Source organism: Trichoderma gamsii (genome assembly GCF_001481775.2).
Source record: "Trichoderma gamsii strain T6085 chromosome Unknown Scaffold_67.2, whole genome shotgun sequence".
In the NCBI taxonomy this organism is placed as follows: domain Eukaryota; kingdom Fungi; phylum Ascomycota; class Sordariomycetes; order Hypocreales; family Hypocreaceae; genus Trichoderma; species Trichoderma gamsii.
In genome coordinates, this window is record NW_020171404.1 from 31,487 (window position 1) to 56,254 (window position 24,768).

General features: G+C 50.7%; 7 protein-coding genes across 7 annotated transcripts; 4 read left to right on the forward strand and 3 right to left on the reverse strand.

Moving 5' to 3' along the window:
* Positions 1-3,187: 3,187 nt before the first annotated feature.
* On the reverse strand, positions 3,188-4,784 carry TGAM01_v210605 (RuvB-like helicase 1; the record flags this gene model as incomplete). Its single annotated transcript, XM_018810006.1, has 4 exons — positions 3,188-3,317; positions 3,400-3,731; positions 3,811-4,578; positions 4,641-4,784. The coding sequence occupies 4 exons, from the start codon at positions 4,782-4,784 to the stop codon at positions 3,188-3,190; spliced, it is 1,374 nt and encodes a 457-aa protein (XP_018656756.1).
* Positions 4,785-5,486: 702 nt separating this feature from the next.
* TGAM01_v210606 (hypothetical protein) lies at positions 5,487-6,896 on the reverse strand (the record flags this gene model as incomplete). Its single annotated transcript, XM_018810007.1, has 1 exon — positions 5,487-6,896. One exon carries the CDS (start codon positions 6,894-6,896, stop codon positions 5,487-5,489), a length of 1,410 nt encoding a protein of 469 aa, XP_018656757.1.
* Positions 6,897-7,978: 1,082 nt separating this feature from the next.
* Positions 7,979-8,580, reverse strand: TGAM01_v210607 (transcription initiation factor TFIID subunit 13; the record flags this gene model as incomplete). The annotated part of the gene is made up of 2 exons (XM_018810008.1): positions 7,979-8,403; positions 8,520-8,580. 2 exons carry the CDS (start codon positions 8,578-8,580, stop codon positions 7,979-7,981), a joined length of 486 nt encoding a protein of 161 aa, XP_018656758.1.
* A 373-nt stretch (positions 8,581-8,953) lies between these two features.
* TGAM01_v210608 (hypothetical protein) lies at positions 8,954-9,344 on the forward strand (the record flags this gene model as incomplete). Its single annotated transcript, XM_024550834.1, has 2 exons — positions 8,954-8,960; positions 9,025-9,344. The coding sequence occupies 2 exons, from the start codon at positions 8,954-8,956 to the stop codon at positions 9,342-9,344; spliced, it is 327 nt and encodes a 108-aa protein (XP_024404418.1).
* A 9,066-nt stretch (positions 9,345-18,410) lies between these two features.
* On the forward strand, positions 18,411-18,904 carry TGAM01_v210609 (hypothetical protein; the record flags this gene model as incomplete). The annotated part of the gene is made up of 2 exons (XM_018810010.2): positions 18,411-18,430; positions 18,487-18,904. 2 exons carry the CDS (start codon positions 18,411-18,413, stop codon positions 18,902-18,904), a joined length of 438 nt encoding a protein of 145 aa, XP_018656760.2.
* A 159-nt stretch (positions 18,905-19,063) lies between these two features.
* On the forward strand, positions 19,064-19,279 carry TGAM01_v210610 (hypothetical protein; the record flags this gene model as incomplete). The annotated part of the gene is made up of 1 exon (XM_024550835.1): positions 19,064-19,279. The coding sequence occupies one exon, from the start codon at positions 19,064-19,066 to the stop codon at positions 19,277-19,279; it is 216 nt and encodes a 71-aa protein (XP_024404419.1).
* A 1,607-nt stretch (positions 19,280-20,886) lies between these two features.
* TGAM01_v210611 (hypothetical protein) lies at positions 20,887-22,839 on the forward strand (the record flags this gene model as incomplete). The annotated part of the gene is made up of 1 exon (XM_018810011.1): positions 20,887-22,839. The coding sequence occupies one exon, from the start codon at positions 20,887-20,889 to the stop codon at positions 22,837-22,839; it is 1,953 nt and encodes a 650-aa protein (XP_018656761.1).
* Between the last annotated feature and the right edge of the window lie 1,929 nt (positions 22,840-24,768).

Below are 24,768 nucleotides of genomic sequence, written 5' to 3' on the forward strand. Positions count from 1 at the left end.
TGCGGGCGATTCTAGCTCATGACTATCCGGACTTCGAAGCGAGGATGTCCTGCCTAGCACGGACACGCTATGGGGTTGATAAAGCTCGTAATTTGTCCGGCTAGGGATGCCATTGTTCAGCCTAGGGAGAGATGGCGTACACGGAGACAGCATGGGATGGGACGGTCCAGGCCGCGGCTCTGAATAGCTCAGCCCAGATTCTAACCGAATTGACGCGCGTTTGGTCGGGGTTCGCGGAGTTGCAATAAGTCGACCCTGGCATTTGGAGCACCGGCTTGGCTCTTCAGCGGCTGCTGGGGAAGGCGACTTTCCTTTCTTGCCCTTCTTACGGCGCGGCCTATACTGATAGTCTGGATTCTGCTCGCGGTGACGATTCTTCTCTTCTTCGGCCAGTTCTTTCCAATAGCCTTTAATCTCAGCCTCTTCATTTTTCCACTTCGCTGCGATGATCTTGGAGATTTGCGGATTGGACAAGCGTGGATTTGCGGCTGTCACAGCGGTATGGTAACGTTGACGGTACAGAATAAAAGCTATGAGAAGGACTCCATAGTTAGTCGATGATCCTCAGCAATTCTTCCCCCAACGATATCACCACAAAGACGATGTCTCTTACACCCGGGACATCGTCAATACAGTCTGTTTTAGATGGAAATCAGCCAGCAGGTTGCCAGGTACAACGTACCATTTCGCGGCCTAGGTATTTTGGCCTCTGGCGGACAGATACAAATAATGTCCCGAATACTGTCAGCTTGCATTGGGGTAGTCGAGGTACCGAGTCTTGGCTGGCTTTCCACGCTGCGACTCGTCTCAGGCGTGCCTAGGGACGCAGGTGGCGGCCTCGTGGTATACTCTCTCCGAGGGCTCAGAGGGCGCAAGAGAGATGGAGCATTGGGATCACCTCTTTGAGATATCATGTCCCTGAAAACATGGATCGGCGGCATACTGCGCCGGTGCTCTTGAGACGGCATAATATGGGCCATGCTGGAAGAAAGAGATTGGACGAGAGATATACTGGCCGCAATATTTGAAGTCGAGTGACCATTCCCCTGGCTCAGGAGCCACAAATCTCAGTTTAAGCTTGAGCTGGACTGACTGTTTTCCGACAAGAATAGAACAGCAAACAAACATGCCGCAGGGCCGAGACCCGGGGGAGCTCTAGCAGGGAAGGAATCCCACGAACAAAGGCGTGGACCACAAAGCGACTTTCGCGTGGTTGGGAAGTTGGAAGGGATTTGAGATTCAAAAGAAGGGAGAGAAAGTGTGATGGAGGAGAGTTGTGTAAAAAGCGGGAAGGCTGCGTATGCAAAGACATACCCATTCACTTCACAATAGCGGCTGTTCCTTCGGCCTACAACGATACTGCTTTTGCTTTGGGGCCCATCTGATGAGTGGACACCACCCTGCTTCCGATGTCTCAAATGTCTTGCTTGGAAGAGAGCTTGCCTCTCGCTATATACTACCATGGCCATAGCATCGCAGCGGAGCCCCTGTGAGCAAGACAGCCCAAACCCACCAAAGAAGCTCAAAGCTTCATCAAACTAGACGGAGAGTTGTGCACTAGGAGCGGCCGATGGAGATGGACCGTGTATAGGAGATGGGTACATTGAGGTGGGAAAATGGAAGCCAGTTGGGCACAGTGGCTGCGAAGAAAAAGCTTCTTTGTCTGGTCGATCGTTTGCGGCGGGAACGCCACGAGCACCCTGCAATTTCTTCGCCATTTCATTTCTCTTGTTATTTTATTTTTACTCCTACCCGCGTTTTACTTTCCCGGCAAACAAACAGACATGATCCACGTTCGTCATCAGACAATGCTCGCCAGCTGTCCACCGCCCCATGCAGCAACAATAAACAACACAAGGGAGAAGCTGCCCTGCCTCAAGGGGGTAGCGGCGTAGGCGCGCACGTCCGCCATCCGCCATCCGCACACGGCGGCAGCGACGAAAACCCCCGGCCAGGCAGCTGAATATCCATCTGCGTGTGTGAGATATCGTCCTCGTCTGCCATTGGCACTTTTTCGCCTCTTTCACCTCTTGTCGACTTGTCTCTGGCCCCCTCACCCCCAGCGTTTCCTCGTGCATATACTTCGTGTACACTGACTCCATCAGCTCGACTCCATAACGAAAAATAAGTCCAGAAGCCCGACGCCTCCTTATTACGCCTTCATCTTCCTTGATTTCTAGATTCCTTCTCTCTCTAAATGCCGCCTATCGCGCGCTCACGCCCCCTCTGGCACGCACCCCCCTCCAGTCTCAACCAGAGACGGACAATGCCGCCTTTGGAATGCACGCCATCAGACCTTTGGAATGTTGAGCGATGAGACAAAGGACTGGAGGCCCATGTGCAGGAGCTCACCGAGCCCGGGGGCAATAGTTTCTTTATACGTCCACTACACGTGATCCTCTATGTGTATTTTCGTCTACATCTTGTTTCCTCCGATCTCCGCCGCCTCTTTCCTCCGTTCGACTGTATAAGTTGTGCACCTATAGCATGGCACTAGGCTTCCTGTGGCGTCCAAGCACTTTAGGAACCGTGACAGCCACCGACGCCGACGCCGAGGGGACTTGGCAACAAGAGAACTATAGAAATTGAAAATCTTATAAAGAGATATAAGAAAGAAGGGGTGGAGCACGAATCATGACTGCCACATACTCGGATACGTAGACGTCTAGACTTTTCTTTTTTTAACTCTCCATATAAGACTCAATTTCTTTGGCTTACGAGATTCTTTTAGTCCCTCCCTTTGAGACCTACAATGTCTCGGGCCGTAGGATGGTGTGGCGGGTGCGAAAGGGAGGGACCGGACACTGCTGTAGAAGCACGGAGTATTCGTATGCAGGGCAATCTTTGTTACGTTGGCAGCGTAAGAGACATGGCCGGCCCGCCATTTCAGATTACTTTCATTCATTCAAGCCCAATCATTTCTCAGGGCTGGTCTAAAACCCTTCCTCCCCCTCCCCCCCTCTCAGTAGCTATTATAGTAGTACTCCGTACATCATTTTTAACATAAAAGACACCCAAAAAAAGAAATAAGAAAAAAAGATGTGCCTAGGATTTCCGTCAAAATCCGCCATGACCTATTTATCAACCACTGGTAAACTTGTTTAGCACACCGCCCAGCGCCAATCCTTCACAATGATATCCCTCCCTTGCATGATCTAGCCCTGTTCGTCCATGCTCTTCTGCAAAATTACAGATAGCCTTTGCCCCCCTCGCTGGCCAATAGTGCAGCGCTGCGGCGGGCGTCTAGGAAGAGGTCCTCACATTCGGACACGTCCTGGAGGTCGATCTGAGTACGGCCATTCGCCTTGGCAAGAATGCTGTCGGGGGGGAATGTCACACGTCAGCCGTCAGTTGTCTCACGCAAAGGAACTTATTCATGCAATGAACCATGGGACTCACCTTGAAGGCGTCAGCAGCTGTAGGCAGTATCTTAAGCTAACGCGGACACCGTGCTCGGAAATTTTGTCAATGGCGGCGTCGGTAATCGAGACACCCTCGGTCGTGGCACGCAGCTTGACAATCTTTTTGATCTCATCCGCGGAGTACGGGGACGTGGGTATGATGAGCATTCGCGCTAAAAAGTCGGGAGGAATGCCATGAGCCGCAACAACGTCGTCAGTGCCTCTTATTGTGCACATTCCCCGGTTCGAGGCCAGAACGACAATAGGGGCGAGATGCGATTCCAATGCTCGGTTCAGGTAGGTGAAGCACTCCACATCGAGCATGTGAGCCTATCATAATCCAGTGTCAGTGTCTGATGCCAATTTTCTTCCATATCCTATACAATGGGATAGGTGGGGGGGCATTTACCTCGTCGATGAACAAAACACCTGGGACCAATTCAGCCACACCCTGGTCAATGTATTTTCCAACCACCTTGTTGATCTCGGCACGCAGCTTGTCCGTGATTTCTGTCATCTTGGGCTTTAACAGTTGACCCATCATGCTCATAATGTCCTGTCCACCCTGCGGCCGAGCGTTTGCAACGTCCAGATCATGCAATGTGACATCCTGCACAATCTCCTTCTTCTTGTGTACCTCACCCTTGGGGATGGGTACGTATTCTTCAGCCTCAAGGTCAAACTCGGTGGCATACGCATCGGACCGTCCCACCCTCTTGCAAGCACCAGTGTTTGCCTCGATGTAGATAACGTCACCAACAGTGACTCTCTCCTTCTGGATAGCCTCGTAGATGCTGGGGTCCAATCGAAGCTTTTTCTGGCCCTTGGCACTCTTCAGTCCAATCAGCAGTGTGCTGATTGTCTTTCCGTAGCCGCCCAAGGGATTCTCTGCCTCTTCTGGCGTAAGCTCGGTAACCTCGCCCTCATAGACCTCTTTTGTTTCCCGGACCTTGAGGCCGATCGCTCTTCGGAAGTTCTCCATCAGGATTTCGGTCTTTTTGACTTCTGACGAATAGATCTCGCTACCCACGATTGGGCAGAACGGAATCTTGGTTCCCAATTCTTGGCTGATCGCAAGGGCCAAAGCCGTCTTTCCAGTTCCTGGGCCACCAGCTAACAGAACACCTCGGCCGGCCATTTTGTGAGCTCGAATCAGGTCGACAACGACGCCGCATGACTACCATCGCAAGCAGAACGGTTAGTGGGTTGAATGGATGTCATCCTGGGGAATCTCCTTACTTCTCGAGCGGGAACCTGGCCAACAAAGCCGCCAGCTTGGGTGTCGGCATATCCGTCAGATTTCAGCCCCAGGCCCTTGATGTGTGTGTGAGCCGCAGTGCGGTTATCGCGTTTGTTGCCCTTGACTTCGCTGATTTGAACCATCTTGGCGGTGCGATTCGGGCCTCGGAATCAATTGCAGGAGGCAAAATAGTAACGTCCTTATTCTTTAATCAGATACCGTCGAGTTTGTCTATCTATCGCATGTCCGGGTGAGGTGGGCTGAGTTGCAAAGTACAAAAACGGATGATCTTGAAATTTTGCGATTGGATCACAGCCCTGCAGCTATCGAGTTACCAAGCGCGGCGTCGCGACTGCTAGCTTGCTCTCGCTTCACGTGATCAGACTCGCCTACCCTGAAGCTTCAGCTGTGCCGTTGGAATTTCCCTACATCTAACATCGAACAGCTCTTTTCTTTTTTTCCAACTGCTGAATTACTCGTACGGGGATTGCAATCTAAAATTCTGGTTCGTTATTAAAATCCTATCATCGGCTTGGACTCTTTCACATATGGCTGTATTGCGGTTCTTGTAAGAGAAACTATTATGGAGTGGCTCTTTACTATGTAGCATTCCAACAGCTCTCCATAACAAACTTTAACAGAAAATGACCTTCGGGATTCATTTTTTCGACTACATATCACTGCCAGTAAATGCCGATGACTTTCCTTTCGATACTGTTCCCTAAGATGCTAAAAATTTCTGGTGCTCTGGACGGAAAATAACTTTTCTCTTGGATTACTGTCTACCCAGAATCTATCTCATGCCAACTGTCCATGACCCAGCTTATATTAGGTACCCATGCAAATCAATTTCTATTCAAATTTATTCCTTCTACATGAACCCCCGTATCGACAAGCATCGGCGATCCTTCTGCTTCTCCTTCTAGATTCCCCTGCCTCTCGACATCGTTCGCTTTTGGAACTGGCGGATTCTTTGTGAAAACGACGGTGATGGCGCTGCCAAGAATAAGAGCACAGCCAGCCAGGCTTGTCATACTCATGCTGTGGTCGAAGATCCACTTGTCAAAGCCGACGGCAAACAACATGTGCGTATATATCATGGCGTTTGCTTTGTTGGACTTGTCGGCTGCAAGGCCAGAAGTCAACAGGTATTGCATTATGAAGCCGGGCACTGCAATCCAGAGGAGCAGAAACCATCCCTTCCAAGACGTTGGCGTGATCCACCTCAAGTGAGGCTGGCTGATGTTGAGAGTTGGCGCCAGAATTAACGCAATGATGCAGATGAATGTGCACGCCATGCCGAAGAAGTTGACCGAGATCAGAGGATGAGCGCGCTTTCCAATGGTACGAATGCATGTGAAAGCGCCAGCAGCTCCCAATACCCCAAGAAGAGCAACACCAACAGCGAGCAGCCGCTCTTCAGCAGTGGGCTCGCGGTCGAGACCAGGGAAAGCCCCATCCACTTGCTCAGGAGCATCCACCACCTGGTCGTCGGACGAAGAGAGGTCCATGAACAAAGAAATTGGCTGAGCAATGAGTATCACCCCTAAAAGGGCTACGCCCGTGGCAATTTGCTCCGGTCGTGTAAACGGCTCACGCAAGGCAAAGTAGCATAAAAGACCAGCCACACCAGGGGCGAGGAAGCCAATGACAGTGGCATCGGCGAGCGGCAGATACATCATGGAATACCACATGCCGTATATGCCAAAGAACCCCGAGAAACCACGAGCCAGCAGAAGCCACCTGACCTCTTTATTGCCCAAGAGGAAATCAGGGATGCCCTTCCACCACATATACGCACAGCAGACGACAGACGTGAGCCCTTGCCGAAGGAGAAGCACTTGGATCGGATGTATTCCATCGCCGTCTAATTCCAGCAGTCGAGCACTGAGGTTCATCAAAGCCCCGAAAAACTGAGAGACTGCGACAAGTATAGAAGGCTTGTTTCTTATCCAAAACTGTTTCAACCGAGACGACGGCGCTTCGAGAGGAGGCGGATGAACTCCCGTCGGATTATATGGTCCATGGGGAATCGGGGAAAGTCTTCCACTGGGAGCTGGACTTATAGAAAGCTGACGAAAGTCTTCAGCTAACAGCGATGGTTTCGTTTTCGTTTGATAATCGCCAGAAACAACTGCATTTTGCGGCGCGATATGGTAACCATCTGCCTCTTCTGGATGGTTTTTGTATGGGGAGAGGTGCAGCTCAATCTCTGCCGGTGCAGGCGGGGATCCGGTTATTCGTTCAGCCTCCATGGCCACCCTCTTAAATCACCTTGAAAACGCAACAAGATCAAACTGCATCTGGATTAACGAAAGCTGATGGCAGTAACTAGATGGTACCGATAATACAACGCCAAGAAGCCGTGGGATACCAAGTTTTCAGCAGACTGAGAACGATGTGCCATTACAAGACGAGATTTTCCTTCTACAGCTCTACTCTAGCCAGGCAGACACCGCCCAGTGACCACCCGCTCCTCCTCAACACCACCAGCATTAGTAGCAAGAAGACTGCATTTCATTCTGCTTGGCGCCTCTTCCCCATGGCACCCTATTGGCCTCTCTGGGGGTGGATCTGATATAGTCGTTCCTCTAGCCGCCTTTATCGCAGTCATCGCCCCATCACCGAAGAGCTGTGACGGCAATTTTTTAACTGGCGGAGAAGCAGCGGCAACAGCTTACGAAATCGGCCTTTTCTCCATCCAAGAGCTCAAGGGTGCGAATACTGTAGCTAAACAACTCGGTAAAAAACCGACCACGAGCTGGCCACGCGGTGACCCGATATCGCTATCTGCGGCCGGCCCGGAGCATGTGGTGGCAGAATGCGGATATCGGTCGCCGATCGTCTCCGCTCCGCTTTATTCCCATGCGCCCGGCTTAATTTGTGCTGTTATTAGCTCATCTGGGGTAGCAGAGGGCATTTGTTGATATTGTGGCGTAAGAATCTATTTAATTTTTCTGGTTGGGTATTTTCTGGCTTTCAAGTCGTACCCAGGCACGTAGGATGGACTAGCTGACATTTAGTGAGTAGTAGCGGCATGATATATCACATGCGACGTTTGGTAGGGAAGGCTAGGCTGCTCAGCCGTAGCTGAAAAACGCAAGAAGGATCGCGTAAATTGTGGTATTGATCAGCTGGCATCCATTAAGCTGTAAGTATGTGCTACTAAAGAAGGAAAAGAAGAAGATCCCCAAAACGCCGATCCTACCTATGTATCGAGCATCTATCACATGCTTTGTGCCGCCCTAAACTCCAGAACAATGCCTTTCAAAATCAAGCACAAAAAAAAAGGGGGACATAAACGGCCCAGTCGATGTCCTTTCAAGAACAACCACCATTACTTCCTCTTACCCAGAGCGTCTGCTTCCGCCTCGGCATCATCATCTGCTTCGCCCAGCTCCTCTTCCACTCTATTCGATTTCGGCTTCTCTTTTTCCTTGTCCTTTTCCTTTTCCTTCTTCTTCTCTTCATCCGCCGCGTCCTTCATTATCTCATCTTCACCATCCCGCAGAATTTCTCGCGCCTTCTTGATCTCCTTCTGCTTCTCGAAAACCTCCTGTACTTTGCCCAGAAACAAAGGGTTCTTCCGAAAGGCAAACTCAAAGTCTTCGTATTTGATCTTTTGCCGGCCCGAGTAGTTCGCCGCGCGGTTCGCTTCGAAGGCGATGGACTGCATGAAGTCGGTGAGGATCTCGTCCAGCACGCGGACGGTTTCGGGCATGGGATTTTTGATGTCTCCGTGGGCGTAGAGGAGTTGTGCCACTGTAGAGCGTGATGACGAGTTAGAAGACTTTTATTTTCCTTTTTGCTATATCGCGCCGTGATATCTTCTTTATGTCTTTTGGATGTTCTTGGTTATGGGAGGGTGGTGTGCATACGTTCGGCGTAGGAAAAGTTCATTTTGCCGACATTCTTGCCGGCGCGTGCACGAGGCTCCATCTTGAATATATGTTGCGTTTGTCGCTTCTTCTCTTCTCGTGTGCTGTTCAGTAGATAAATCGTTTGTAAAAAAAATCAATGATGCTTGAGTTCGCAAAGCTTTGAAAAGAAAAGATTGAAATCGCAAGTTTGCAATCGAAATCGCAACTTCTGGTTGGTGGAGTACGGACGAACTGCATGTCATCAGTTTCCAGCTGATTGTGGGTCCCTCAGGCAGCTTTGCCATCGGATCGGCGAATCTTTCCTCCCTATCCGACATCTGGCCCTTTCAAGCTCCCAGCGAGACATGGGTATCGCGAACAGCTTCGATGGCCAGATCTGTTTGACGAATGCTTTCCTACTAGCTGTATAGCTTTAATTTCAAGTCGCCAAGATGGTATGTTGCTGCGCCATTACGTTTGTGCAGAAGGAGCTTCAGTTTGCTAACATTGGCATCGATTTTAGTCTGCGCTTTTCAACTTCAGGTCCCTTCTACTCGTCATCTTGCTATTGATTTGCACGAGCGCCTATGTCCACCATTTCACCCCGGGTATCATGGACCGGAACAAGAACGGGTATGCAATAAACCCATTTACTACACGAGCTACAGCGGCCCTAAGGCTAACAATTGGCCTTACAGAGTCATGGGTATCTTCTGGAAGTGCGCAAGGATAGGAGAGCGACTAAGTCCATATATAAGCATATGCTGTGTCATCATGGCCGTACGTGTGCTTTCTCCCGATATCTTCTTCTATTTCCAAAAGATTGGCAGTACGGAATACTAACATAGGAGACTAGGTTTCCATCCTGCTCAGCTAAAACCTACGACCTACAATCAAAATGAAGAGAAAAGATACCAGCCAAAACCTTTTATTTGGACACATACCAGAGAACCATACGCTTTTCGGAGTTTTAGGCGAACGGATGTAGCTTGCACGAGACGAGACTTACACGACCAATTCCAATAGACATACAGCGGCACACCCTCCAGAGGAAAGGGAAAAAAGAGTCTGGGAAGGAAATACCAACACAACCTTCAGCGAATAGGTTCAATGGTTACTGCGTCAGCAAGCCTCAGATATGGCCTATTAGCTGGTTATTCGGAGAACTATAACACGCTCACTGCTTGTACGCATTCGGACGAAACATGAGCATCCGTCTACTACGCCAAAACGGATGGAGTATATCTCATAACAAGCTCCTAGATGAGACGAACCTAACACTTACTACATCATCACTAGCAAAGACAAAGCCATATCATTGTCTGACCATGTATTTGTACCATAGCATGCTAATTGCAATTAAGAGAGATACTTTCCCAAATACCCCAGCTCAATTCTATGCTCCTTAGTCTGAAAGTTTCCGCTAGATTGTTAATGTATCGTCGCGCGGGCGTTGAAGGCAAAATACTCCCGACACACGCGCAAGTAAGCAAAACAACATTTGAAGGCAACAAATACGAAAAAAGTTGACATATATAAACAATCGTTCTTTTCTTTCTATTTTTAGTTTTACCTTTCTCTAGTTATGCATGCGCTGCTGAGGGGATCAGCCGACGGTAAGAACCGAGTAAAGACAACATTGAACTCAATTCACGCCTTTTGGCACGATGGAATAGTATAAGTAACTTTAACAGCACCCTGTCAACGCAGCCTCAGTGACATTCCCCTTACCCCAGAAAAAAGTATCATCCCAAGAAGAAGGGGAGAAAAAAAGCTACCTGAATACGAGGCCTCCATCCCCAAACCAATGCGTTTCACCCCCCCTCCGAAGCTGATAATCTTTATCACGATAGCCTACTACGACTCTAACCTAAACTTTCACCGAATATCGCATAGTCAAGAGTTGCATAGGGTCGCAATCAAGCTTAGTTAGCAAGGTAGCATCAAGGCAGCCGCATTTAATACAAGGTAGCATTCTTGCATACTCCGCATTATATTTGTGAAAGCCTCAATCTCTCATCGTCTCAGATAAAGTACTCAAGTATCTGGTACTGTACCTCGCTCACCGACAAATACTATACAATGGCCCCCCCTTGACGTCAGTGGCATGACTTGGCCGGGGGGCCCTAATTCTTCGAAAGTGGGAAAGGAAGCGTTCCAGAAGGTCATCTCCGAGATCCTCTCGATGCTGCAGCGGAGCCTGACTAGAAGAAATGACCAGGGTATTACTTCGTTAAGGTTCATCAGGAAAGCTTCCAGCAGAAAGATGAAGCTTGAGTCAAGGAAAACATGCTCATTGTTATCAGGCACGTCAAGATGACAATCAAGACCAAGGAAATGAGTGAAGAAGACAAGAGAGCAATACAAGGCTCTGCCGCTGTTTTGCACGAACCCGCGTGGACAATTAAAGCCTCTTTTCTTAGCTCCCCTCGCCTTCTGGTTTCGTTGCTTGTTTCTCCATATTCCCTGCTGTATTGCTTCGCTGGCTGGCGCTCCTTTTCTTGGCCAATTACGACTCCACCGCCTCGGTGTCTACGGGCGAGTCGCCCGCAGAAGCGAGGCTTGCCAGCTGAATTGTCATTTTTTCTGACAACCATTTAGACTTGGGTGCCGAAAATATGCGACTGAGCGCGATGCTCAGCCCGAAGAGCGGTGGAACCTAATGAGTCGACGGGGGGCTGGTTTGCTTTGCTCTCTTGGCCCAAACAGCCACTGCGACAAGTCCAAATGCCTCCATGTCGCTTATTTCGGTAGAGCTGGCGTCTCTATCTCTTTCACTTCACTAATTCCCTCCCTCTCATCCTTCTGAATCAGCCACACTAGCATGAAACTTTTCCCTCCTCTTCTCGTTTCCTTTGGGGTGCTGGGTAAGTAGAGTGGAAACAATCGTTGCGTTATGCATCGGCCGTTATCATGCTAGCGGGATCGGCAAGGCCATCAGCCCCATCGCCAAAAGCAGCGGTAGTATCAGAAAGTGCAGACGCGGCTCAGTCTGGCGTCTTCGTGAGTCAGCTACTTGCACAATGTTCTAAATAGGAAGACGGTGTCCTTTATACCTCCTTCCTGCTTCGAAGAAGGCCCAGCTCCTCTGGCGTTAGAGTTAGGACCTCCTTTTGAAGCGAGAGAGGGAAGCCAGGAGAAGCGGAACTGAGGTGGAGCATAGCAAGAAGCTATCCAGGAATCTGCATGCATGTCATTGCGTACCGTCGCTCGGCGCTGACTGTATTCTGTACTTTCGTACCCGGCGTCCCGATATCTTTGGATCTTGGTCACAAGGATTCTGGAATCCCCATGTCTCGGCCTTTAGCCGTCGGACTCTGCCCTGTACGAAGTGCGAAGTGGAAGTGCTAGTGGCTGATAGGCAACTTTCTAGGCCGTGTTGGAAGCCTTCTCTGGACCCTGTCGACAGTACAGCGACGACACCTGGCCCTATTAGGTCGATTGATCAGAGCAAGGCACATGGACAGAGTGCATGGATCTGCTCTATCGACATTTAGCAATGATGGATCAAAGAGTTACGAGTACTTATCCGGTCATCCTCCTGCTCTAGACAGCTAGAACATGTTCGCCTATGAACTAGACTAGATGTCGATTCTCAGGGTCTCGGTACTAGGTGCCGTTGATCCTCCTACTGGGTACATCAAGAGCGGAGGAGAAAATGGGTCTCTTAACTCTCTCGAATGGCAAGCTCAGGCACTCCCGCATATTGCCGGTCAAGTTGCTCCGTACGAACACATCTTGTTGGATAGCATCACAATCATGCTATGGTGATCGGCACGCCGATTTCGCCCCGTATCAACGGGGCTTATTTCATCCTAGCCTCCTCGAGGCCCAACGCATTACCGACAGCGCATGTCCTTTGTTCTGAGACTTGACTTGCCTCACCGCTAGCTTTTTGAAGAAGCTGATTACTTCGTATATATGGCAAGTATGGATGAATGAGTGAAAAGTAGTATATGCAGACTGACAACGTATCGGGCTGCCCGCATTCTGGCTGCTAAGAGATCGTCACGTCAGTGAGGCCCATTTATCTCATGCACGTGTAAAGAAAAAGCTTTTGTCTTTTCAACTTAAGCTTAGAGCTGATAAACATCTCCTCAGTCATAGACAGCTGTCCAGACGATTGGGACCCTAACTCTGACGTGCTCAAGCAAGAAGCCAAGTACTAGTCAATATTATCAGCTACTAATTCATTTTGCTTTCCAGAGACCAATGAGGCTCATTAGGTTTTGTACTCCGTGTGCCTCGGAGATGAGGAAAACGCACGACGGAGAAGAAAGCTGTGGCGGCGAAGCAAAGCTCCACCTCCCGTCTGGGAATACTTCCAGAAGGAAAGGGGGAAGCAAAATCATAACGCCACTGGCTGAGAAAATTTTCAAACAACGCGCCCGTTATTAATAGAGTCTTGATTCATAGCTTGCATTAGCGACGATTCAGAAGCTGTTGAAAATCACAGCCGGGGGAAGAAAAAAGATCAAACATCGTGGCAATAGATACCGGTGTTCCATATGATGCGTGCTGGAAGCTCCGGTCTGATGCGGCTACGGACCACCTGTTTCTGAGTTTTCCCGCATTCTCGGACCCTGGGAAAGTCGTTAGACAAGGAGCAATGAGGGACAAAAAATTCAGATTGACTTCGACAGGGTTTAGCATGTAGTCTGTATGGCGGTGGCGTTAAGGTGCAAGTGGCAGCCAACCTCCCGAGTCGAACGTCGTTCGCCGTCAAACAGGCCCAGCGGCACCAAAATGCTGTGACCCGAAATAGCAGTAAAGTCAGAGCTAAGTGCTAGCAGCAGCAAATATGCCGGAAATTGGAATAGTGGTCTCAGGCGACGGCAACGGGCAGAGGATGACGTGCTGCCATTCATCTCGGCGGCATCTCTCTTGTGAACACGAGGAGTGATGCGAGATCGATATAGGATGCATACGTAGGTAGATGGTTGTATCTGTAGCTGTGGTTGCATTATATAAGAGGGATCTTGTATCAGTTGCGAGGAGCATGTTTATTCAGATGCCTTGTTCCATATCCTCTTCCGCCTCTTCTTCCATTCTATTTTTAAAATAGGACAAACTGGAGGGATGTAGAGGAAGAGATAAAGTGACCATTGCTCGATCTAGCAAGATGAAGAGTTCTCGGCATAGATGACATCAGATAAACCTTTGCCGTGCATCTGATCATATATCAAGTATAAGAGGAAACAGACGAGAGGTAGCCTCAAAACAAATCCCAGCCAATGATAGCAGTGCATGCATGCGGCGCCCTTCAAAAGGCTGTAATTTGAGACAAGTGTGGTGACATTGTCGGGCAGCACAGGCACAACCGTTTACTATGAAATGCTTTGTAGTAGACACGAACCGACGCTGTAAATGCTAAATGCGGCAACTGTCTTTCCATTTCCGGCGCGATGCAGCAACGGCGAACAAATGACTGGCTTGGCGGCCGGGGCATCATCCCGATGCCGTCTCCGTAGGTCAGTAGTGGCTGTTGAAGATGGCTTCGGATCGCCATCAGTTTGTGGTGGTTACACAACGCATGTAGGCGCATCTACGGGCTACCGGTGCTCATTGGTACGGCCAGCGGCATGCATGTATGCGTGTTCTCTTGCGTTCTCAGTTTCGTCGAGATGGATGCTATCCGCGTAGGGAGTCTGGCAGGGTCTTGGGGCGTCTCCGGCTCAGCTATCCCAGAAGCCTCTTATTCGTAGAGGTCTATTGCTAACACGTTTCGTGCTTGTCGTAATTGGAAATAGGTATGTGTCTGGTGGGGGGGTCTATGTGAGCCGCTGTCATCTGCTTGAGTCACCTCACCTCGTTCGGGCCCAAAGCCGTCAGATGGGTGGCCTTGGGAATGCCCGCTGTCGGGAGCAGCTCCATGCTGGGTCATCCAGGACGAGTCCCATTGCATCGCACAATCACGGGACCCCCAGAATGAGCTGTCTTTGGTGTGGTGCTTCTACGGGCAATGCTGCTGGGTCCAAGGCATCAATGAGGTTGACGGATAGCAGAGCGACGACGGCCTGGGGCGCTATCCCCTAGCTTGCAGTTGGTGTTACACGGCGCGTGCTGCATTGAATGTGTGGAGTGGTGAGAAAAGCCAGTGCCCCCAATGGCTGCTGCAGAGACTCGCTGCTTAGTGGTTCTTCACGGCCATGAGCTAGCCACGAGCCACGACGGCTGCAGCATCAACCAGACATGTGCTCGGATGGGTCAACAGCCCGACGTGCTCCGTCTCGTCTTGGCCGTGGTGGCAGTCTGACAATGCCCCCGTGACCACCAAGTGGACTGTCGACTAGCCTCGTCTGCTCATCCATCTGCAGCAGCATCCAGTAGCCTTTTTCCTCTGCGAAATACCACCAGTGGTGATTTTGGACGGTGCGCATATGCGATTGTGTACGTAAAGTTTGGATTCGGCATGTCTGGAGTTCGCAGTCGGTAGCGGCGGCTGCGGCACCAGAAGAAGCGCTCAATCCGTCGTCAGGCCGATACTCGGACTGGTGTTTTCCTTGGTCGAACCATCGATGTTTGTATGCACTATGACGGACCTCCGTGGGCAAAGGGCGAAGGGCGGCGAAGCATTGGAACTAGATGGTAATCATTGTACCAGCATCGCACTTTTGCTGCCGAGAGTGAGTCAGGAAAGGGCGCGGGCAAATGGCAGGCCCGTAAGCAAGCTGCGAGCATGTATCAGTACCGGCCAAAGTGGTACAGGCCTTTCAGCGCCGCAGAAAGCTGCTGGGACCAATCTCGGCACTCCATGCTTTGGCAGGTCCGGGAGCTGTCGATGAAGTCATGTTCCATCCCACCCGCACCTGCTCTCTCCAGCCTGGCGAGCACAGCAACGAGGGAGATTGGGCCGTGAGTAAACACCCTCTTTCGCTCTGGGCGAGGGGCGGCTGTGTCAGTTAGCAGCAAGGAATGCCACCACTCGTAAGCGAGTCAGCCGGAAAACCCAAACAGCAAGTCTGCATAAGAGCGATATTGGAATGGTGTCCTGTTTGGAAAGCAAAGGTCGCCGGTGCGTTTCAAGCAAGCCTCATTGAGGGTCGGTGTACCTGTGGCGGCGTCATTAAAGGCGGGCAGAGGGCGGTACCGCGCCCAAACTGTAGCAGCACTGCTAGGTCAGGTACTTTGATGCGTTAGTACGCATTGTTGTCGGTGAGGCCCGAAATGGAGGGGCAGGCGGAATCTGGAGGTGCGCCTCGTCGCAATGCGAGGCCGTGGTTGCGCTCTGGGCGCTGTTGGATGCGCTGGCGCCAGCCGCTGGTTGCTGGAACAGGGCGCCAAAGAACCAAACCCGCTTGTTTGCAGGCAAAGCAAGATTCGAACTCAAGTCAATTCAGTTTTGCCTTTCGGACCCCTTGGTTTTAGCGTTTTTTCCTGTTGGTTGGGCTGGCCTGCTGTGGGCGGTACATGGGCCATGTGCCATATCCGGGGTCTTGGGAAAGCAAAAGACTGGAACTCGTTGCCGCATCGCCCCTAGCGAGGCCGAATCTCGTGCCTGGATTTCGGGGAGTTTAGCGACAAGACTACGCCATGCTAGTGGGGGGCCTCGCTGGCTCTAGTAGGGGACGGAGCACGGAGGGCCTAGCCTCCGTTTTAGACGTGGCCCGTGCTAAATGAAGGTCCTGCTAGCATTAAGGTACGGAATTCGCGCCATGGCTCTCCACACGCTAGCTGTCGTGGTATTGAGATACGGAGTTGGGCTAGACCCTGGAATCCACAGCCAGCATAATATTGCCTTGCCACCATGGATCTGTTCAATACAGCTGGCTGCTATTAACGGCACTCCATATTCGCTTCCATCTCAGCCTTGGTACGCAGCAGACCTCGGGTGTGGTGTGCCAGCAGCACCCTGGCGCGGGCAAAACGTACTAAGCCTGGCCGCTGCTACCCTATTACCACCTCCTGCTTTGCACTTTGATGACTGGAGCTCAACTCCAGGGACGGGGACCGACAGACCACCTGTCATATCCCACCTTCACTTTCCGGCGGTAGCGCAGATGGGCCGCTGAGGAGCTGGTGGGACGCGGATTGGCGGCTCTCACCTTGTTGCTTGTCTCGTCTGCATTGCCCTTTTGGATGCGGGTGACTGACTTCGAAGCTGGGCTGCCCACCCCCTATGCGACGACAACCTTCGGCCGCTGCTTGGGCTAGTTGGTCGTCAATCAGGGCTGGCGGATGCGTCTCCCACCAACTCGATGCCTGTCGTCTGGTACTGTACATACCTACTGCTACCTGAAAACAAGCAAGTATTTGTTTCGTTTGTTTGTTCCTTTTCTCGCCGATCCAGCTCGCATTGTTCTTTGATTGATGCTGGCAGCTAACAATCGGGCTTCAGGCGGTCGATAAATCACGACATGAAAGGAATCGAAAACGTCTCCGACCCGACTCCGACAGTGATGTTCGACTCGACAAAGGCTTTTCACGGTGCTCCTCCCGAAAGCTTTATCTAGCGACATGACTTGGCGCCGAGGCCGTCGTTCTTTGTGCCGTTTAAAACTGCTCTCCATTTTTTTTTTCTTTCGTCGTCTTCTGTTTTCGCCTCTGGGACGCTCTTAGCGCTGGCTTCTTCTTCTTCTTGTTTCGTATGGGGTACTGAGTACCGGTACCAGCTGTCTGGTGCGTCGTCAAGTGGGCAGGGGTCCTCTCCAACTCCAAGGGAGCCATCCAATTGGCGGTACCCCCTGGAGCATGTCTCGTCTAGGCAAGCAGAGCCAGCTGTATTGTTGCCCAAGTGCCGCCGCCGCCTGTCTCCAAGCGAGAGCAAACGGAGCGAATGGCAGATTACGGAGCAATGTGCACATCTGCCGCTACATGTACCTACAAATATGCGTGCAGGTATGCGTTGGACCTATTCCATGCCTATCGGGCCAGACGACCTGCGGCCGGCTTGATTCAACCATTGCATTAGGGCCCCTTTTCTTTTTGTTAATACTGACTAATGACCTCTTCCATGGTCGATCTTTGAAATCGATAGCAGACAAGTAGAAAGCGACGCGACGCAAAAAGGATAGTCGACTTATGGTCTTGACCTTTGACACGGAATACTCAAAGGGATGTTCCGTTTGAAAGCACCGTCGCTAAACAATCCAAGACCCATGCTAAAATTATGGACGGCGTGCGGTACGGAGTAGCATTAACCTCATCCACTACTGACATCTTATCGAACGTGTCATCCCACACCACCAGGGACCACCCTGTTAGCCTGGTTGTTTGCCGTGCTTCTTTCTCTTTCAGCGGCCAGCCGCGCCAAGAGCAGCAGACTAGGTATACCAGCATGGTCAGCCGGGGGCAAAGAGCCATATTGGATAGAACGTGCAGCGCAGCTCTTCACCATTTTGGTTGGAGAACGGCAAAGGCTCGTTGGTGGGTCGGGATTCAATGGCAAATGAAGCGCGGAGATATACAGGTAACAATGGTTTTTACTAATACTGCCCGGAGACCGAGGGAAAGTTAATCAATAGTTACAAAGGAAAAGAAAGAAAGAAAGCAGAGAAGAAATTTTTTTTCCACGCTCTAGCTCGGTCTGTGGCGCCGGTCTGTGGTCCTGTGGCTGCGTGGCAGGCTGTCATGTTGCGCCGCTGAGGTATTACTCCCACCATACTGGCACACATACATTCAGGACATGGGCGTTTCTATCGCAGCAGTGCTAGGACCTGTCCTTTTGCACTGGGTTCTGAGTTTGTCCATGGCTGCAGACAAACATTGGGCTTTTGTTGGGATAAGGCCGCGTTGCAACTGGAATGGCCCAATACGAGAACCCGTCCGCCACCGCGGCTGCCCATGTGGATTTGCGATGGGACGGGGGTGACTCGTTGCTGAATACGTCCTACATACACTTACCACTACTCGTCTGTGTATGTGGACTCGCGCCGTGTTTGCAGAGCAGAGTTGATCCCCTTGGTTGCCATGAGCCCAGCCGAGCTGCGGTGCGTGTGGCCCTCCCCCCTTCTCGTCCGAGATGGAATCTGATGCCTAGCTGCAGGGCATTGAACAGACGTGGCAAGGCGAAGACGACTAACGGGCGGGCACAATACGACGGTGATGAGATAAAACATACGACGGACGAGATGCTGCAGACACTGGACGGGAAAACCTCCTCTCGGCCGTTTCACACTGTTGTTTTCCTCGCCTTTTGCTGCCGCCATTGGCCACCGGCCTCCCTTCCAAACGCCTTCCATCTCCTTAGTCATGACTCTCCCCTTGCCTCTGCTCTCCGCCCTTTGTGTGTCTGGCTCGCAGCAGAGGCCAATGCAAGGGCTGGTCGCTACGGCGAGCAGAAGGCAAAGTTACGGTGTATCCACAGCCAAGGTGTGAGCGTGAGCATGCCAGCAGCCGCAAGGCCACACAGTGTGGTGTCCCAAAAGGGCCTCCGTCTTTCCCCCACGCCATCTTCGAATTAGACCTGGCGACTACCTACTGTACAGTTAGTGGCCTGAAGCCAGTGCTGCACGAGGCGTGTAAGTACCATGACCTTCTCCAAATCTCTGTCATCCCTCCCCCCCCTGCTTCCTTTCTTTTCTTTTTGGGGTGGCTTGGTGTGGTTAATCAGCGAGCACAGTATGTTGCCCCCTCCAGCCGGAAGCCCCAGCGCCATAGTGTTGCTGGCTTTGGCCTCGTCCGTCCCAGTCCCAAGTGCGAGTCCCAGCCGATGCGTGGTCAGATTGGATTGCGACAGCGCCGATAGCGCCTTGAGCGCCCTGCCTGGCGATGGTGCCGCCATCTGTACCCACCACATCCATTCATCCTCGGGCTTCCTGACTGCACTTGTGCTCTGATTTTTTCCCTTTTGGCGTCGTGGATGAGGCCTAAGAGGTACCGCCACCACCACCACGACACCCGTGTACCTCCCTCGCTACCACATCTGCAACTACAACTGCACCTAAAGCAAAGTACCCACGACCGCTAGTGGTGTGCTCAGTCAATCATCGTAGAGAATTCGAGGGCGTTCTCGCGCCTGTTGCTCCCTCCAACCCTCCCTCGGCCCTGCACCGGAGAGTCCCTTGTACCGGTACTTGCTGCCCGTATATGCACGGGGCTACCTCGTCCTCCCAGCGGCTTGTTGCTCGCTGCTGGATCAGCGCCACGGTCCCTACCGCCAGCGCCCTGGCTGCAGCGCCGCGTGCTGGCGCGTGTACCCGCTACCTCGCTGTCCCCGGCCCTCGTCCGCATTGCCACGCACTGCAGCGCCAGCGTTTGGGCGCCCACCGCCGGGCCCGCGGTACCGCTACTTCAGGCACACCTAAGATTGCAGTCCTCCCTCGCTGGAGCGCTAGCCCTTCAGGAGGTCTCTCGGGCTTGCATGCGCGGGTGCTGGGTGACCTGGTGGCCAGGTACCGGTACCACGCTCCCCCATACCTCCGGATCCTGGGATGCTTGTACATGTAGATGGCCCTGCCATCTCGTGCCATCTCCGTTTCCCAGGGTCCCGTCTTTCCGCTCCTTTTTTTCCTTCTTTTTGCAGGATGGCTTTCCTTTTCCACTAGCCAGACGCCTCCTACTTCAACTTGACTAATTGTCCTGCTTTTTCTCGTCTTTCTTTTTCTTTCTCTTTTCTACTTCTCTTCTCCCCCCCCCGTCCCATCTTCTTCTCATCTTCTCATCCTTTCCCATATTCCATCTCTCACCTCTCTCTTTTGGTGGTGCTTACACCTATCCTTCACTTGGCGTGCTTGCTTCACCTTGGCTACCTTCCGCCATTGTGCTCTTTTAGCCGTACGATCGTATCTTGTTAGCGAGAACTGCTTTCGATCAGACTGTTTTGGAACCGAGCTGGATCGACCAATATTAGAATCAAAGAATCAGGAATAAAGGAATCGGAGAGAGCTTGGACCGCAGAGCCCAGCCCGACTTATACACCAAAGTACGTATACACACCAACCCACACCAACAAAGCAACGCCCGGTCCCAACTCTTGGCTATTACCATCTCCGGCACCTGGACTTGAACGACGCCTCACAGATTGAAAGGGGATATCTCTTCTTTCTTTGTGGACCTGTTCGACACATAGGGCCGGAGTCTCTGGTGACCTCGAGCAGCCGGCTATATCTGCTGCTAGCCGCTTCATTCCATTGGATCGGTTACACCCTTCTTTAGATGCTCTGCGTACACATAGCACAGGTTTAAGAAGGAAGAAGGCTAACCATCAGCTTTATACAGTCGGAGGCATACACTCATTCATTGTCCTCTTACCTTATCGGGCGAAGCTACCGAACAAGCAGCGGCTTCATCCACACTACGCTGATACTTGCAGCAACGGAGACCGGACCATTCCCGAGCATCGACGAACATATAAGATAGAGCAATTCTTTTTCTACTCGACTACAGAAGTGATACTTCTTTTATTTCCAAACAACCAGACTTTTTATTCTCTATTTTCAGCAAGATGGTTCCCGAACAGGAAACTGGAGGATCGATAGAGCGATCCCGGAGGCAGCTCTCTACTTCGGCCCCCTGCCCGACCAACCCCGAGGCAGAGCCCATAAAGGAATCCGAGGTGCCTGCACCAACCCAAGAGGAAGCGGCGCAGGAGATTACACAGTCATCACAAGTCTCGCCTCGACGTGAGGCCGAGCCTCGTGCCTCGGCGCCTCAATCTGCCCCTTTAACCCGCAATCCTTCGTCCGACTCTGCCATCTCTGTGGGAGTCGTCTCATCCTCTCCCACCCCAGAGCCCACTCTTCCATCCCACCACACACAGCGTCTTGAGCCACCAGTCACAAAAGGCACATTGAGCGAGCTCGATGTTGCCAAGATCATCCACAACCCCAAGCTTCGTCACGATATCAACTTCGACCCTGAGCTCCATTTCCGCCCCAACATCGATGGTGAAAAGGGCCGCAGAAAACATGAAAAGGCAAATCAGTTTTGGAGGGCGCTGAAACAGGAGCTGTCGGAGTTTCTCATGGACCGACCTACATTCATCTACAAGCACGGCGAGAAAGATGACTGGACTTTGCCTATCCTGCTCAATGCGGTCAAGGACATAATTCAGACACTTGTTCCCCAGCGAGACCGCCTTTTCTTGGACGAGGGTCTTGATGTCAAGCTACTCATGCGACAATTCCACAAGGGCGTTGCCGACCTTGAGAAGCTTGCCCAGTGGCTGTCGAACGTCTTGAAGTCACACTGCGCTCCCATGCGCGATGAGTGGGTTGATGCCATGTACAACCAGCTGAGCAATGGAAACAAGAACATGGACCTCGACGAGCTCGTCACTGGAATGCGAAGCCTGCTGAACGTTTTGGAAGCCATGAAACTGGACGTCGCAAACCACCAGATTCGCTGCCTGCGACCGGCATTGATCGAGGATACAATCCACTTTGAGCAGAAGTTTTTCCTCAAGAGGATGGAGTCGGGCAAGACTGATATTAGCATGTCAAGACAGTGGTATAAGGAGGCGGAGCAGGCGTACGCCGACAGCCGAATGCACCCCACACAATCGTTTGGGGATATGGGTGTATTTTTCGAGGGCCTATCAAGACTCATGCTGCCCTCGGCCTGGGAGGAACGACTACCCACCACCTTTACCTTTGACGAGGAGCGACTGATGAAGCTTAGAGCCGACGTGCTGGACGCCATCAACCTGGAAGTGTGCATGCGCGTCTATGAAGACTTTGAGAGAATAGGACGTCGCACTCCCGCAGCCCCATCATCTGACTGCTCTTCCCAGGTGGACGACATCATGGACAGATTTGATTTCAACACTCCCCCATCCATCTCCAGGCCGTCAAGCGTCGTCCACAGCGCGGCTGGATCTGCCTCCTCGTCACCCAGATCTTCCTTTGTGGTCCCTTCCTATGTCGCTCCCAAGCGTGACTCTCAGACCAAAGCTCGTGAGCTGTTCCAGACGCTCGTTGCGCTGCTGCAGACTTCCCCGCAAGCAAGCCAGCCCTCTACTCGATGGCAGATGATGGCTCCGTCAATGGCACTGCAAATCTTCCGCTTTGTCAACCTGCCGTCCACCACTCTGCCTCATTTGGAGGCCAAGCTGGCTTCCGCACTCAGCGACATCGACTCCCCTTACTACCGCGATGCTGAAGAGAGCTTCCTTAAACGCTTGATGGCCGACCTTGGCGCTCGAGTCCGCGAGTTCAAGGGCCTCTCTGGTGTTGCCCTGTTTTCAGTCGCAACTGGCGTTCGAGTTCCCAGTCGTCGACCCGCCACGGCAGACCGTGATACTGATGGCGGTTCACGAGAGGCCTTTGACGATGCAAGCGTGGACGATATTGCTACCAGAATGGCACACCTCGGCGTTTTGCACTGGCGTGTTTGGTCTCAGCTCGCATATGCCGATGATGATCAAATGACGGTTGATGATGACTCGATGCAAATTTAACTTCAACCCTCTTTGTCGACGCACACATTACAGCATTTCATGGCCTGTTGGAGCAATGTGTTTATTGCAAAGCTTTCTTTCCGGCTCACTTCTTGTTTTTTTTTTTTTTTTTTGCATTAAAAACCCTTCCGACGTTATTTTCTACACTATAGACCGACTACAGTGCCTTTTTACTCCATTTAACTCACTACTTAATCTCTTCGCATCTACTTCGCCATCCTAATCCTCCTCACTTTGGATCGATTTCTATTCTTTATATTTACGAAATGGCGTTTACTGGAAATCTGGAGAGGATAGGGGAACATGGTTTTGAGATTTTTTTTTTATATTTACTTTTTATGTTTTCCGCTCGATACCAAAGAGGCTGAATTTTATGTTTCGTTTATTCAAATCACAAGATTATGATTTTATTTTTCTATATACTATTCCTGGTGGGAGAAGGTTGGAACGTTTTGCTTTTTTCGTTTGCTGGCAATTTATTAGAGAATTTTTGCACTATTGTTTCTTTTCTTTTGAATAGAGTGGTGGAAACTCCTCATAGAATGTGAGAGAGTAAGAGGAATAACAAAGACAGGAGAAGAGAACGAATTGAAGAAACAGAATGATTTCTTCTGATATACGGGGATAAATTTTAATACAAAGACCGAGACAACGAAAGTGTTAGATTAGTTCCTGAGATACTAGATCATATGATACTCTTTTTGCATACTCACTTTCCTTTGACCATTCTTCTGTGACTTTCTCTTGAGTCTTAATTTATCACGGCAGAACAGCAAATACAAATGCACGGCAATGAAGTGTAAATCGAGATATAAGACTTCTCAATTAAAGATGTCGCTAGACAACACTGTTTGTATTGCCAGTTATATATGAACCTTGACTATTCATTTAGTACACCCATATTCATCTCAATCTTGTGCTAACCTGTCTTGAAGCATGCTCTTCGGGCATCGACAACGAAGAACCCCTGACATATGTAGTCTCTTGGAGAATTTTTGCAAGCATGCAGCAAAGAAACTAGATGTTGCTGCGCACAGATTGTTTCATTTTGTGGTAGAATTTAAGTGATTCCCACGATTCCCAAAGCATCTGTTGACACACACTCTGCAGATACTGCTTTCAGTCCGCTATAATAGGTAAATGCTACCCCAATGATAGTTTGGTAGCCTGCCTATCTAGAATGGAAAGGCACCACACTTTTTACAGTAATGCACACTACCTTGACCCTTCTTCTTCTTCTTCTTCTTCTTCTTCTTCTTCTTCTTCTTCTTCTTCTTCTTCTTCTTCTTCTTCTTCTTCTTCTTCTTCTGCTTATAGTCCCTTTCCTTGCTGGGAGAGGGAGGAAATTTACTAAGGTAGCTTTCTTTTTTTGTCTTGGCTGGGGGGGTTTTCCCCCTTCGACCAATAGCGTGCTAGGTCGTTTCCTAATGTAGACAAAAGAAAAGATACATCTTGTGGATTAAGCAAAATGGTAGCGTGGCCTGGTATCACCAATGAATGTACTCCGTACTCCGTACTCTTTTCTTTTTCTCTTTGTAGTTGGTTGTTTTGGTAGAAAAAGTGGCAGATAGACGAGCACAAGTCAAGATGTTTATATGAATCGCCTCATCTAACGGACACTCATCTCTTCTGTCAAGAAACAGTTCTAACTTTTCCTTCTTTATTATTGAGTAAACATTTAGTCTAGTTAATTCATCCAACTACACCTTTCTTTTTTTTTAAATATAATCGTTATCCAGAAAAATAATCCGACAAATCACAGGCCATGTGTGCCATGAACAAATCTATCCTAAGACAACAGATAAAAGCCAAGATAACAGCTATAGCAGTTGGTTCTCCGGGAATCGAGATCGTGAGGCAAGAGAGGGAGACTCATATAACATTTGCGTGCTAGTATAGCCCCGGATACTCAGCTCAGAAGCTGAGTAA